Genomic DNA, 14,893 nt, shown 5'->3' on the forward strand with positions numbered 1-14,893 from the left:
TCTCGACTTATCGATTTTTGATGTTTTGATTTGCCGTTTTTCAATTTTTCTATTTCGATTTCTCAGTTTTTCGATTATTCGATTTTTCAATTTTTGGCGTTTCTTAATTTTTGGATTTTTCGAATTTCTCCATTTTTGTAGATTAATCGATTTTTTAATTTTTCGACTTTTCAATTTTTTGTCTTCGATTTCACAATTTTTCGATTTTTCATTTTTTAATTTTTCGATTCGTTGATGTTTTGATTTCTCGATTTTGTAAATTTCCAAATTTTCGAAATTTTAAATTTTAGATTTTTCATTTTTTGGTCGTTTGGTTTTCTTGTCTTCTCACTTTTGGATTTTTCGAGTTTTCAATTTTTCGGAAGTGATTTTTTCAGTTTTTCGATATGTGTGCCGATTTTCAATTTTTCGATTTATCGAATTTTTTAAGTTTAAATTTTTCAATTTTGAATTTTCCCATTTTCGATTTTTAGCTATTTCGATATCTCAATTTTTCGATTTTTCGACTTCTCGACTTATCCATTTTTTGATGTTTCGATTTCGCGTTTATTCAATTTTTCAATTTCGATTTCTCAGTTTTTCGATTATTATTCGTCTTTTCGATTGTTCGAGTTTCTAATTTTTCCACGTTTCAGTTTTGGGATTCATGTATTTGAATTTTTTGATTTTTCGATTCGTTGATGTTTTGATTTCTCGATTTTGTAAATTTTCAATTTTTCGAATTTTTAAATATTAGATTTTTCATTTTTTTGTTGTTTCGATTTCTGTCTTTCGATTTTTTGTCCTCCCATTTTTGGATTTTTCGTTTTTTCAATTTTTCGGAATTAAGTTTTCAGTTTTTCCATTTTTCGGTTTTTCAATTTTTCGATTTATGGTGTTTTTTAAATTAAAATTTTTCAATTTTGAATTGTCTTTGACTATTTCGATAACTCAATTTGTCGATACTTTAATGTTTCGATTTCGCGTTTTTTCAATTTTTCGATTTTTCAGTTTTTCGATTATTCGAGTTTCTATTTTTTTGACATTTCAGTTTTGAGATTTATATATTTAAATTTTTCGATTTTTCAATTTTTGGTGTTTCTAAATTTTTGATTTTTCGATTTCTTAATTTCTCAATTAATCGATTTTTTAATTTTCCGATTTTTCGATTTCTCAATACCTCGATTAATGGATTTCCCAATTTTTCAATTTTTTGATTTTTCGATTCATTGATATTTTAATTTGTCGATTTCGTAAATTTTCAATTTTTCGAATTTTTAAATATTAGATTTTTCATTTTTTTGTTGTTTCGATTTTTGTCTTTCGATTTTTTGTCCTCCCATTTTTCGATTTTTCAATTTTTTGGAATTAAGTTTTCAGTTTTTCCATTTTTCGGTTTTTCAATTTTTCGATTTATGGGGATTTTTAAATTTAAATTTTTCAATTTTGAATTGTCCCATTTTTCGATCTTTGGCTATTTCGATTTCGAGTTTTTCCATTGTTCGACTTCACGATTTGTCGATCTTTTGATGTTTCGATTTCGCGTTTTTTCAATTTTTCGATTTCTCAGCTTTTCGATTATTCCAGTTTCTATTTTTTCGACATGTCAGTTTTTGGATTAATATATTTAAATTTTTCGATTTTTCAATTTTTAGTGTTTCTAAATTTTTGATTTTTCGATTTCTTAATTTCTCGATTAATCGATTTTTTAATTTTCCGATTTTTCGATTTCTCAATACCTCGATTAATGGATTTCTCAATTTTTCGATTTTTCAATTTTTTGATTTTTCGATTCATTGATACATATTTTAATTTGTCGATTTCGTAAATTTTACAATTTTTCGAATTTTTAAATATTAGATTTTTCATTTTTTTGTTGTTTCGATTTCTGTCTTTCGATTTTTTGTCCTCCCATTTTTCGATTTTTCAATTTTTCGGAATTAAGTTTTCAACTTTTCCATTTTTCGGTTTTTCAATTTTTCGATTTATGGGGATTTTTAAATTTAAATTTTTCAATTTTGTATTGTCCAATTTTTCGATCTTTGGCTATTTCGATTTCGAGTTTTTCCATTGTTCGACTTCTCGATTTGTCGATCTTTTGATGTTTCGATTTCGCGTTTTTTCAGTTTTTCGATTTCTCAGCTTTTCGATTATTCGAGTTTCTATTTTTTCGACATTTCAGTTTTGGGATTTATATATTTAAATTTTTCGATTTTTCAATTTTTGGTGTTTCTAAATTTTTGATTTTTCGATTTCTTAATTTCTCGATTAATCGATGTTTTAATTTTCCGATTTTTCGATTTCTCAATACCTCGATTAATGGATTTCCCAATTTTTCGATTTTTCAATTTTTTGATTTTTCGATTCGTTGATATTTTGATTTGTTGATTTTGTAAATTTTCAATTTTTCGACTTTTTAAATTTTAGATTTTCCATTTTTTTGTTGTTTCGATTTCTCGGTCTTTCGATTTTTCAATTTTTCGATGTATGGGGTTTTTTAATTTTAAATTTTTCAATTTTGCATGTTTGGATTTTTAGCTGTTTCAATTTCGCATTTTTTCAATTTTTCGATTATTCGACTTTTCGATTATTCGAGTTTCCATTTTGAGATTTATGTATTTAAATGTTTCGATTTTTCAATTTTTTCAGTTTTTGGCGTTTCTAAATTTTTCGATTTTCAATTTCTCAATTTCTCGAATAATCGGTTTTTTAATTTTCCGATTTTTCAAGTTCTCTGTTTGAGTGTTGCGATTTTTCAATTGTTAGATTTTTCGACTTTGTGTTTTTGATTTTTACTTACTCGATTATAATCGAGTCCGTCGGCAGAATTTATATTTTACGTTTTCTCGACCTTTCATGACCCCTAGTTTAACATTTTCATCTATTCGGTATTTTAATTTTTGGATTTTTTAGATTTTTAAAATTCTATTTCCAGTTTTTCGGTTTTGACAATATTTTGATTTCTCCTTCAAAAACGAAATATCACATAAAAAAAAGACGCTAGGAGCCCCAAAGATAATGTAAAATTCTTTCCAAATAACTCCACAGATCCTCGAGATTTGTTAAAAGTATTTTAAAAATAAAACACAAGAGGTCTCGAAGATTTTGTTATTTAGACAGATCGTCCCTCGCCTCTGAAGTAAAAATATATTTGCAGTACATGCGTAACTTCAATTGTTAATGTTTTACGAAAAAATGCGACAAATAATCACGCTGCAAATTGTCTCTTCAAAACAAGAACGTAGAAATGTCGTCATATTTCTGTAATAACTTTACTCGCACTTACGCTATTGTCAGAGACTTCAAAGGGTGGTCAAATAAGAAAGGTATTATTATTACCTATTTGGGTTTAACTTACCAAAATTTGCCCCAAGTCCATTACAGTTTTTTTTTTTGCAATAACTAAAAAAAATAACATTTTAGAAGAAAACGAAAAACGTGGCCCAAAGTAGAAAAAAATTCTCTATCACCCCGATATTTTGTAAAAGCACACCGAGTTATAGTTTTCGCTGAAAATGTATTCTTGTTTTACGCACTTTTTTTTTATTTTAAAAATTGCTACGTTTTTTTTTAAAATAGAAAACGCTTCCTTAAAACATTTTTGGCTTTTTTTAATGACTGTGGAGGAGCCTTAAATTGGTTACTAGACACAAGTTGGAAACATTGATTGTTATTAATTTTTCTCTTTTTGTAGGGTTAAGTTGTCGCCAAATATGAGGCCAGCTCAGTTGCTCCTTTTAGGAGAAAGTCCCGACTGTGGTCAAACCCTGCATTTAGCACCTGCGGTATTGTACAAAATGGAACATATTCATTCTTATATGTTAGACTTAGCTACTCTGTATAAAGAAACAGGCCGTTCGGCGGAAGAAGCTCTCATTCAAGTAAGATATGAAATAAAATAATAATTTATTAATTTAACACAATTGATAACAGGTATTTAGCGAAGCCAGAAGGAACGTCCCAAGTGTGATCTACATTCCAAACATTGATAACTGGTGGTCTCTTGTTAGTGAAACCGTTAAATCAATTTTAGATGCGCAGTTGTCACAGTTGGACCCCAACATACCCATATTACTTTTGGCCACCGCGGACACCACCTACGATAATTTGCCCGATGAAGTAAAAACAAAACACACATTAATAATAATTTTATTGTCATTATTATTTTAGATTCAGAACATATTTTCGCGCTACCGCAAAGAAGTGTACCAGTTGGATTTACCCAACGACTGCAATCGTGAAGCCTTTTTCAAACCCTTGCTAATCGACACGTGTTTGAAGTCTCCACGACCCCGTCGACAAAGACCGAAGACTCCGCCCCCTCTTCCGAAGGCTTGTACGCCGCCACCGACACCCCTAACCGAGGAACAAATGAGAAAGTTATATGAACAAGAGGAACACACTCTCAGGGAGCTTAGGATATTTTTAAGGGATATTTGTAAAAAGTTAGCCAATAACAAATTATTTTATATGTTTACTAAACCCGTGGACACTGAAGAAGTGCCTGATTATCCAACTATTATCAAACAGCCGATGGATCTGGAGACGATGATGACCAAAGTCGACTTCCATCGCTACGAATGTGCCAAAGATTTTCTGAAAGATATAGAACTTATCGTCCAGAACGCCCTAGAATACAATCCCGCCAAGTAAGTCGTCTCGTTAGCGGCTAGATCTGAGTAGATCGTTCAACTTTGGTTTTCCAGAACATCCGCAGACAAGCAGATACGTCACCGAGCTTGTTCACTACGTGACTACGCCTACACGCTAATCAAGAATGAGATGGACAGCGACTTCGAGGATAAATGTCAAGATATATCGTGCAAAAGACAAGTGCGGAAAGCCAGCGTCCAGAAATATTTACCAGCGTATATTCAGACACCAGGTGCTTAAACAAACACAATTCTGTGATGATTTCTACTTTTTTATATTTCAACAGAAACTCTTAATCTCGCTCAAGAAACCGCAGAGGCAGCGGAGAAGCCCGCGGAAGCAGTCGAAGAAACTCCCGTCGTGAACGACGAATCGAAACCCAAAGCGGAAGACAAGAGTGAAAGTACTCCGGTCAGGGTGAACAGTTCGAGGAAACGGAAACTGCCGAGCTGGCAACGAGGTCATTTGAAGAAGCGGAAGAGGAATAGTAAAACGTCGGAAGGTCCGCAACCGGACGACGAAAAGAAGGATTCTTCGGACGATTCGAAAGAGATCTCGACGTGTCCGTTGATCCAAGGGGTGTCTGAACCCGAAGAGACGTCGAATTTTGACGTTTTGACCATTAATTGTGATGAACAGCCTGTCAAGGATGATCCGGAACTGCAGTAAGTGAGATTTCGTGTGGGGGTATGTTAATTTCTGTACTCGTGCCGACTGCTTATAACGAAGCACAGTGACAAATTCAAATGTTTTTGCTTTTGTTTTTTTTTTATGTTGTGTGGACAGCTTTTTATGAATTTTTAAAGACTTCAGTTTTTAGCTTTTACGATTTTTGAGTTTGTTAAACATTTTTAAATTATTCCGTTTTCGATTTATATTTTGCAGTTTTTCGGGTCAGTTTTAAAATCTTTCAATTGCGTCGTCTTTTGTTTCTTCGTTTTTTTAGTTTTTCGATTTTCAGATTTTCAATTATTGTTTTCAACTTTTCAATTCAAATTTTCGATGTTTAGTTTTTCAGATTTTAATTTTTCACCTTCAGTTATTTTAAGATATTAATTTTTCGATTTTTAATTTTCGGATTTTGCAATTTTTCGTTCTTACAATTTTTAGGCATTCGTTTTTTTTTTCTATTAGCAATTTTTCTAGTTTTCATTTTGAAATTGTTTCTAACTAGAAACCTTTCAGTTTTAAATTTTGCGATTTTTCGACTTTTTAATTTTTTGTGTTGCAATTTTGAAGTATTTTAATTTTTGATTTTTTCAAATTTTTTGTTTCCTTTTCCGCATTTTAATTTTTCCACTTTTTAATATGTATATGTATTAATTTTTCACTTCTTCACTTTTGTTATCTGTCAAATGCATCTCAGTTTTAAATTTTTTGATTTTTCAAATTTTGAAATCACGTTTTTTCGAATTTTTTTCAATTTATCGATGTTTTTCATTTCTCCAATTTGTCGATTTTATTTATTTTACGCTTTTTCACTTGCCCGATTTAAAATTTTGTTAATTTCCCGTTGTTTACTTTTCGTTTTGCAATTTTTAAATATTTTAATTTTTCGATGTTTCGTTTTCCGAAGTTTAATTTTTCTATTTACAATTTTTTAATATGTTAATTTTTTTCATTTCTTCATTTTTATTTTTCAAATACATATCAGATTTTTTAATTTTTCGATTTTTCAAATTTTGAAATTATATTTTTTCGAATTTTCTTCAATTTATAGATTTTTAATTGTCAATTTTTCATTTCAATTTCCCCAATTTTTCGATTTTACTTATTTATTTTAATTTCTCGATTGGCAATTTTTCTAGTTTCCATTTTGAAATTCTTTCTAGTTTACAATTTTAAATTTTTAAATTTTTCGATTTTTCAATTTTAAATTTTTTAATATTTCGATTTTTAAGTTTTTTGTTTCTTAAATTTCTTGGTGTGCAATTTTTTTAGCTTTCAATTTCTCAATTTTCATTCTGCAATCTTTGGTTTTTCCAATTTTTATAGATTTTAATGTTTGATTTTTCTGAAAATTTCAATGTTTAATTATTTTTGTTTTCAATTTTTTGATGTTTCAACTTTTAAATTTTACATTTTTTCGAATTTCGGATTTTGTATACTTTAATTTTACATTTTTTCAGTTTTTCGATTTTCAACTTTTAATTTTTCGATTTTTATTTTCTAGGTTTTTAATTTTTCGAATTGCAATCTAATTTTCGATGTGATTTTTTTTTCTAATTTTCAGTTTTATAGTTTTGGATTTTTCGGCTTCTGAATTTTAAATTTTTCGGCTTTTTAATTTTTCGTTTCTACGATTAGTTTTCGAGTTTTTTTCTTCTTTCAATTTTTCATTATACAATTTTGAAATTTGTCATTCCTCCAATTTTTTGATTCGCAATGATTTGATTTTTTATTTTTTCAGTTTTCTATTTTGCGACATTTAAAATTTTTTTTCAGTTGTTAGATTTTTTTTTTTTTCAAATTTAAGATTATTAAATTTTTCAATTTCTCACTCATCCCATTTTTCATATCTCGATTTAAACTTTTCAATTTCTCTGCTATTAGTTTTTCAATTTTTGGCTTTATTTTTCGATTTTTCGGAGTTTCAATTTTTCGGTTTTTCAATTAGGTTTTTAAATTTGGAAAATTTTCAATTTTCCGACTTTAAGTTTTTGTTTTTCTGAAAATTTCGATGTTTAATTTTTTGTTTCATCAATTTTTTGATTTTTCAGCTTGAATTTTACATTTATACGATTTCTTTATTTTATATCCTTTAATTTTACATTTTGTAATTTTATGTTTTTCAGTTTTTTTAATTTTTCTCGATTTTTCTTTTTTAATATTCCAATTTTTCAGGTTTTCGATTTCCAAAATTAAATTTTTCGATTTTCTAGGTTTTTGATTTTTCGAATTGCAATCAGATTTTCAAAATGAATTTTTTCCACTTTTCAGTTTTATAGTTTTGGATTTTTCGGCTTCTGAATTTTAAATTTTTCGATTTTTTAATTTTTCGTTTGCACAGTTTTTCTAGGTTTTTTACTTCCTTCAATTTTTCAATTTACAATTTTGAAATTTTTCGTTCCTTTTCAGTTGTCTATTTTTCGACATTAAATTTTTCGTTTTCTCAGTTATTAAATTTTTTATTTTTTCAAATTTAGTTTATTCAATTTTTCTGTGTCTCATCCCGTTTTTCAAAACTCGTTTTTAAACTTTTCAATTTCTCTATTTTTAGTTTTTCAATTCAATTTTTAAATTTTAAAAACTTTTAATTTTCCGATTTTTAAGTTTCTTGTTTCTTAAATTTCTTGATTATCATTTTTTTTAGGTTTTTCAATTTTTCGATTTTAAATTTTTGAATTCTTGAAATGCTCGATTTCTAATTTTTCAATTTCTCGATTTTTATTCTGCAATTTTTGGTTTTTTGCAATTTCTATAGATTTTAATTCTTTGTTTTTCTGAAAATTTTGATGTTTCATCAGTTTTTTGAATTTTTCTCGATTTTAATTTTTTAATATTTCAATTTTTCACTTTCTCGAATTGCAATCTGATTTTCAAGACAAATTTTTTTCTAATTTTCAGTTTTGTAGTTTTGGATTTTTCGGCTTCTGAATTTTAAATTTTTCGATTTTTTAATTTTCCGTTTGTAGAGTTTTTCGCCTTTTTTTTCGTTCAATTTTTCATTTTACAATTTCGAAATTTTTCATTCCTCCAATTCATAAATATTCATAAATTTTAAATTTTTAATTTTGCGAATTGCAATCTGATTTTCAATACGAATTTTTTTATACTTTTCAGTTTTATAGTTTTGGATTTTTCGGCTTATGAATCTTAAATTTTTCGATTTTTTAATTTTTTCAAGTTTAATATTTTTCGATTATTTTTGATTTTATAATTACATACTCGATTTTTCAAATTTTAGATGATTGATTTTTTCATCATTTCTCTAATTTTAGTTTTTCAATTTCTGGCTTTATTTTTCGATTTTTCGGAGTTTCCAATTTTCCGATTTTTAAACTTTTGAATTTTTCAATTTTTGAAATGCTCGATTTCTAATTTTTCAATTTCTCGATTTTCATTCTGCAATCTTTGGTTTTTCCAATTTTTATAGATTTTAATTTTTGATTTTTCTGAAAATTTCAATGTTTAATTATTTTTGTTTTCAATTTTTTGATGTTTCAATTTTTAAATTTTACTTTTTTCGAATTTCGGATTTTGTATACTTCAATTTTACATTTTTTCAGTTTTTCGATTTTCAACTTTTAATTTTTCGATTTTTATTTTCTAGGTTTTCAATTTTTCGAATTGCAATCTAATTTTCAATGTGATTTTTTTTTCTAATTTTCAGTTTTATAGTTTTGGATTTTTCGGCTTCTGAAATTTAAATTTTTCGTTTCTACGATTTTACAGTTTTTTTTTCTTTCAATTTTTCATTTTACAATTTTGAAATTTTTCATTCCTCCAATTCATAAATATTCATAAATTTTAAATTTTTAATTTTGCGAATTGCAATCTGATTTTCAATACGAATTTTTTTATACTTTTCAGTTTTATAGTTTTGGATTTTTCGGCTTATGAATCTTAAATTTTTCGATTTTTTAATTTTTTCAAGTTTAATATTTTTCGATTATTTTTGATTTTATAATTACATACTCGATTTTTCAAATTTTAGATGATTGATTTTTTCATCATTTCTCTAATTTTAGTTTTTCAATTTCTGGCTTTATTTTTCGATTTTTCGGAGTTTCCAATTTTCCGATTTTTAAACTTTTGAATTTTTCAATTTTTGAAATGCTCGATTTCTAATTTTTCAATTTCTCGATTTTCATTCTGCAATCTTTGGTTTTTCCAATTTTTATAGATTTTAATTTTTGATTTTTCTGAAAATTTCAATGTTTAATTATTTTTGTTTTCAATTTTTTGATGTTTCAATTTTTAAATTTTACTTTTTTCGAATTTCGGATTTTGTATACTTCAATTTTACATTTTTTCAGTTTTTCGATTTTCAACTTTTAATTTTTCGATTTTTATTTTCTAGGTTTTCAATTTTTCGAATTGCAATCTAATTTTCAATGTGATTTTTTTTTCTAATTTTCAGTTTTATAGTTTTGGATTTTTCGGCTTCTGAAATTTAAATTTTTCGTTTCTACGATTTTACAGTTTTTTTTTCTTTCAATTTTTCATTTTACAATTTTGAAATTTTTCGTTCCTCCAATTTTTTGATTCGCAATGATTTGATTTTTAATTTTTTCAGTTTTCTATTTTGCGACATTTAAAATTTTTTTCAGCTAGATTTTTTGTTTTTTCAAATTTTAGGTTTTTAAATTTGGAAAATTTTCAATTTTCCGATTTTAAGTTTTTGTTTTTCTGAAAATTTCGATGTTTAATTTTTTGTTTCATCAATTTTTTTATTTTTCAACTTGAATTTTACATTTATTCGATTTCTTTATTTTATATCCTTTAATTTTACATTTTGTAATTTTATGTTTTTCAGTTTTTTGAACTTTTCTCGATTTTTATTTTTTAATATTCCAATTTTTCAGGTTTTCGATTTCCAAAATTAGATTTTTCGGTTTTTATTTTCTAGGTTTTTGATTTTTCGAATTGCAATCAGATTTTCAAATGAATTTTTTTCTACTTTTCAGTTTTATAGTTTTGGATTTTTCGGCTTCTGAATTTAAAATTTTTCGATTTTTTAATATTTCGTTTGCACAGGTTTTTTCTTCCTTCAATTTTTCTTTTTACAATTTTGAAATTTTTCGTTCCTTTTTAGTTTTCTATTTTTCGACATTAAATTTTTCGTTTTCTCAGTTATTAGATTTTTTATTTTTTCAAATTTAGTTTATTCAATTTCTCTATTTTTAGTTTTTCAATTCAATTTTTAAATTTTAAAAACTTTTAATTTTCTGATTTTTAACTTTTTTGTTTCTTAAATTTCTTGATTAGCATTTTTTCTAGGTTTCAGTTTATCGATTTTAAATTTTTCAATTTTTAAAATGCTCGATTTCTAATTTTTCAATTTCTCGATTTTTATTCTGCAATTTTTGGTTTCTGCAATTTTTATAGATTTTGATTTTGTTTTTTGTTTTTTCTGAAAATTTTGATGTTTAATTTTTTGTTTCATCAAATTTTTGATTTTTCAACTTTTTAATTTTACATTTTTTCGATCTCTTGATTCTATATCCTTTAATTTTACATTTTGTAATTGTTAGATTCTTAATTTTTTTTTAATTTTTCTCGATTTTAATTTTTTAATATTCCAATTTTCCACTTTTTCGATTTTCAACTTTTATTTTTTTATTTTTGTTTTCTAAATTTTTAATTTTTTTAATTGCAGTCTGATTTTCAATACGAATTTTTTTCTAATTTTCAGTTTTATAGTTTTGGACTTTTCGGCTTCTGAATCTTAAATTTGTCGATTTTTTAATTTTTCATTTGTTCACTTCGAATTTTTTTTCGTTCCTACAATTTTTAGATTTTCAATTTTTTAGTTTTATATTTTTCGATTATTTTTGATTTTCTAGTTTCTCGATTTTTCAAATTTTAGATTATTTATTTTTTCAATTTCTCTACTTTTAGTTTTTCAATTTCTGGCTTTATTTTTCGATTTTTCAGAGTTTCTATTTTCCGATTTTTAGGTTTTTTGTTTCTTAAATTTCTTGATTAGGAATTTTTCAATTTTTGAAATGCTCGATTTCTAATTTTTCAATTTCTCGATTTTTATTCTGCAATTTTTATAGATTTTAATTTTTGGTTTTTCTGACTATTTTGATATTTAATTGTTTCATCAATTTTTTTATTTTTCAACCTTTGAATTTTACATTTTTCCGGTTTCTTGATTTTATATCCTTTAATTTTACATTTTGTAATACATATTTAGATTTTTCAGTTTTTTTAATTTTTCCCAATTTTTATTTTTTAATACTCTTATTTTTCAGTTTTTCGATTTCCAACGTTAAATTTTTCCATTTTTATTTTCTAGGCTTTTAATTTTTCGAATTGCAATCAGATTTTCAAAATGAATTTTTTTCTAATTTTCAGTTTTATAGTTTTGGATTTTTCGGCTTCTGAATTTTAAATTTTTCGATTTTTTAATTTTTCGTTTGTAGAGTTTTTCGATTTTACAGTTTTTCGACTTTTTTTCTCTTCCTTCAATTTTTACAATTTGGAAGTTTTTCGTTCCTCCAATTTTTTGTTTCGCAATTTTTCGATTTTTAATTTTTCGACATTAAATTTTTCGTTTTTTCAGTTATTAGATTTTTTATGTTTTCAAATTTTCCGATTCTTGAGTTTTTTGTTTCTTAATTAGCAATTTTTCTAGGTTTCAATTTTTCGATTTTTAACTTTTGAATTTTTGAAAAACTCGATTTCTGATTTTTCAATTTCTCGATTTTCATCCTGCAATTTTTGGTTTTTCTGAAAATTTCAATGTGTAATTTTTTTTCCAATGTTTCGATTTTTCAACTTTTGAATTTTACATTTTTTAGATTTTTCAGTTTTTCGATTTTCAACTTTTAATTTTTCGATTTTTATTTTCAAGGTTTTTAATTTTTCGAATAGCAATCTGATTTTTAATATGAACTTTTTTCTTATTTTCAGTTTTATAGTTTTGGATTTTTCAACTTCTCAGTTTTTAATTTTTCGATTTTTTGCATTTTTCTCGATTTTTATTTTTTAAAATTCCAACTTTTCAATTTTCGACTTTCTTTCACCTTTTAATTTTTCGATTTCTATTTTCTAGGTTTTTGATTTCTCGAATTGTAATCGAATTTTCAATATGATTTTTTTTCCAATTCTCAGTTTTCTATTTTTGGATTTTCGACTTCTGAATTTTCAATATTTTTTGTCCTTCATTCGTTGTTCAATTTTGAAATTTTTCGATTCTTCAGTTTGTCAATTTTACAACTTCTAGAAATTTTAATTTTTCGTTACTGCTTTTTTTTTATTCGCAATTTTTCGATTTTTTAATATTTCAGTTTTCTGTTTTTCGACTTTTAAATTTTTCATTTTTTCAGATTTTAGATTTTTCGATTATTTTTTAATTTTTCGTGCTTTCAGTTTTTTGATTTTTCAATTTTTCTATTTCTGACTCATTCTATTTTTCATATCTCCAATTTCTCTATTTTTAATTTTTCAATTTCTGTGTTTATTTTTTGATATTTGGGAGTTTCAATTTTTTAGTTTGTCGGCCTTTAATTTTTTGATTTGCAATTTTTCTAAGTTCAATTTCACGATTTTTATTCTGCAATATTTCTTTTTTACAATATATAGAAATTTTAATTTTTTGTTGTATCTATTTTTCGATTTTTCAACTTCTGAATTTGCTTAATTTTTCGATTTTTGTGTTTTTAATTTTTCATTTTTAAAATTTTCGATTTTTCAATTTTAAAAAACTAAAAATCGAAAAACTGGGAAATCCTAAAATAGAAAAAAAAAAGAATTTGACCCCGATGTGTTGTGCTTCGATCGGTGGGCACGAATGCTGAAATTAACCATGCTATTCGTGGCCGTTTACCCACGCAAGCTCTATTCTGGGTATTACTTACCGTCATTAACGTTGCAGATCTCCCCGTCGTAGGTTAAGTGATTTGATGAGTCCGTCAGAGCTGTTAGAAAACCCGCTGGAGTTTGACGACATCGATGAGGCCTTAAATGAAAACGGTAAGTAAATTCTACAGCGACGCTTTATTCAAAATTTAATTTTAATTGTCGCAGTCGAAGAAGTTTCAACCATGCCTCTGGTCGACTGCCCTCAAAAGGAGCTCGAAAAAATCCTGGAACAGGCTGTAATGATAACGAGCGGTTGTTCGCTGCAACCGCTGCTAGATTTGTATAATCATTTAAGTAGGATAGTTAAGAAGTTCTCCAACAGTCACCTCAGAAGCGAACTACCGAAGGTACTTGACTTAAAAAAATTGAAAGTATTCAACTGATTTTTTGTTTTTTCAGGAATTAACGGCAGAGTTAACCAGGTTCAAAAATGAGGCCAGTTTGGAATCAGTTAGTGAGAGGAGTCCATCTTCAAATCAATCATCATAACGTATTATTTATTATATCATTGATCATCACTGCCACTGAAGGATTTTTTAACTGTTAAGATTACTACTAAGTTTAAAGTTAGCAGTATTTAACATTCTTTGTGTTCCCTAATAAACGAACTGGTTTTGTTTAAAGGCGTGGTTACTTAGTAGGTCGGTCCGATAGTTTACTTTTCCCGGCAACCAAAGAAGTGGGTATACACACTGCCATGGGGTAAGGCTGAAGATTTTCTCTTTTTTATTATTAAAAGAATATAGTTCAATTTTATTCGCATCTGTATATGTATGTGCCTTCATAAGGTATGGTATAGATCTAGATGTGTACAAGATTCTTACTCTCAATTTCTTCCTGTAAGTAGGCTGCGGTTTGTTATTTATTGTGTATAAAAGTACGGAGATTAACTAATAAAGTTTCGTTAAATAGATGTATAAGCACTTATGGGAAGCAATTGTTTCATACGCACCCAAATATTTAAATAAAATGTATTTTAAAATACCGTTTCATGTAATATAAAGAATATCTACGTTACTTTGTCTTTAAGGTGTTTCGTGTCCTTTTTTTATGTGTTTCATTATATTGTGAATTTTCTATTTTAGTTAATTTTTTTGTCATGGACTGGTGGCATGAATGCATCAGTTGAGAAGTTAAAATGTCTGAATTTTGTTTATAATAAATTAGTAAAACGTTGATTCGTATTTCGTATTCCTTTTACAATCAAGCAGGCGCTGATCACTTGTCATTCATCTTCATAAGTAACTGTTTAGCCCCACTAAACTGACCTAACGTTAAAAAAATAAATAACTAACAAACCTTTAAAGAAAAAGTATATTCCAAGGTATTTTTTTAATCTTCTAACATCTTTTTCTTTTATTTTATTGTGTTTAAAAATAGCAATTAAAATTTAACTTTGCATAAGTTTTAAAGTTTTGCAGTATTTTGGAGAATTTTTGATTTCAAAGATCTTACAATCACATCAAGATGTTAAACAATAAATCGCCGTTGACAATACTGAGGTTTTTTTTATTAACATGAAAGACTAAGTTCCAAGATTTTACAATATTCTCTAAAATTGACAACAAAAAAAAAGAATCTTTTACTGTTTTAATTTTAACTTCCGGAACTTTATTTCGCAATTTATGTACAAATTTTTGTCATACTTTTAAACCGAAAAAAATATATATCTAAATTTATACTGAAATGTCGTCAAAAACCAGATTCTCTTTTCTAAAATAAATGG

The 14,893-nt window shown here is 26.2% G+C and overlaps 1 protein-coding gene across 1 annotated transcript in view; it reads left to right on the plus strand.

Annotated features, from left to right (window-relative positions):
* Nucleotides 1–14,343, plus strand: part of LOC135124326 (ATPase family AAA domain-containing protein 2-like) — a 30,939-nt gene extending 16,596 nt beyond the window's left edge. Inside the window, exons 11-18 of the mRNA XM_064049308.1 lie at nucleotides 3,674–3,860; nucleotides 3,913–4,098; nucleotides 4,150–4,628; nucleotides 4,686–4,864; nucleotides 4,919–5,297; nucleotides 13,181–13,278; nucleotides 13,333–13,514; nucleotides 13,567–14,343. Of these exons, the coding sequence (XP_063905378.1) occupies nucleotides 3,674–3,860; nucleotides 3,913–4,098; nucleotides 4,150–4,628; nucleotides 4,686–4,864; nucleotides 4,919–5,297; nucleotides 13,181–13,278; nucleotides 13,333–13,514; nucleotides 13,567–13,656 (1,780 nt within the window). The 3' untranslated portion in view covers nucleotides 13,657–14,343. The remainder of the gene's footprint in view (nucleotides 1–3,673; nucleotides 3,861–3,912; nucleotides 4,099–4,149; nucleotides 4,629–4,685; nucleotides 4,865–4,918; nucleotides 5,298–13,180; nucleotides 13,279–13,332; nucleotides 13,515–13,566) is intronic.
* The last annotated feature ends 550 nt before the right edge of the window (nucleotides 14,344–14,893 follow it).

Source organism: Zophobas morio, unplaced genomic scaffold (assembly GCF_036711695.1).
Source record: "Zophobas morio isolate AGI-343-1 ecotype UQ-CSIRO unplaced genomic scaffold, CSIRO_AGI_Zmor_V1 ptg000007l, whole genome shotgun sequence".
NCBI classification, from domain to species: Eukaryota; Metazoa; Arthropoda; class Insecta; order Coleoptera; family Tenebrionidae; genus Zophobas; species Zophobas morio.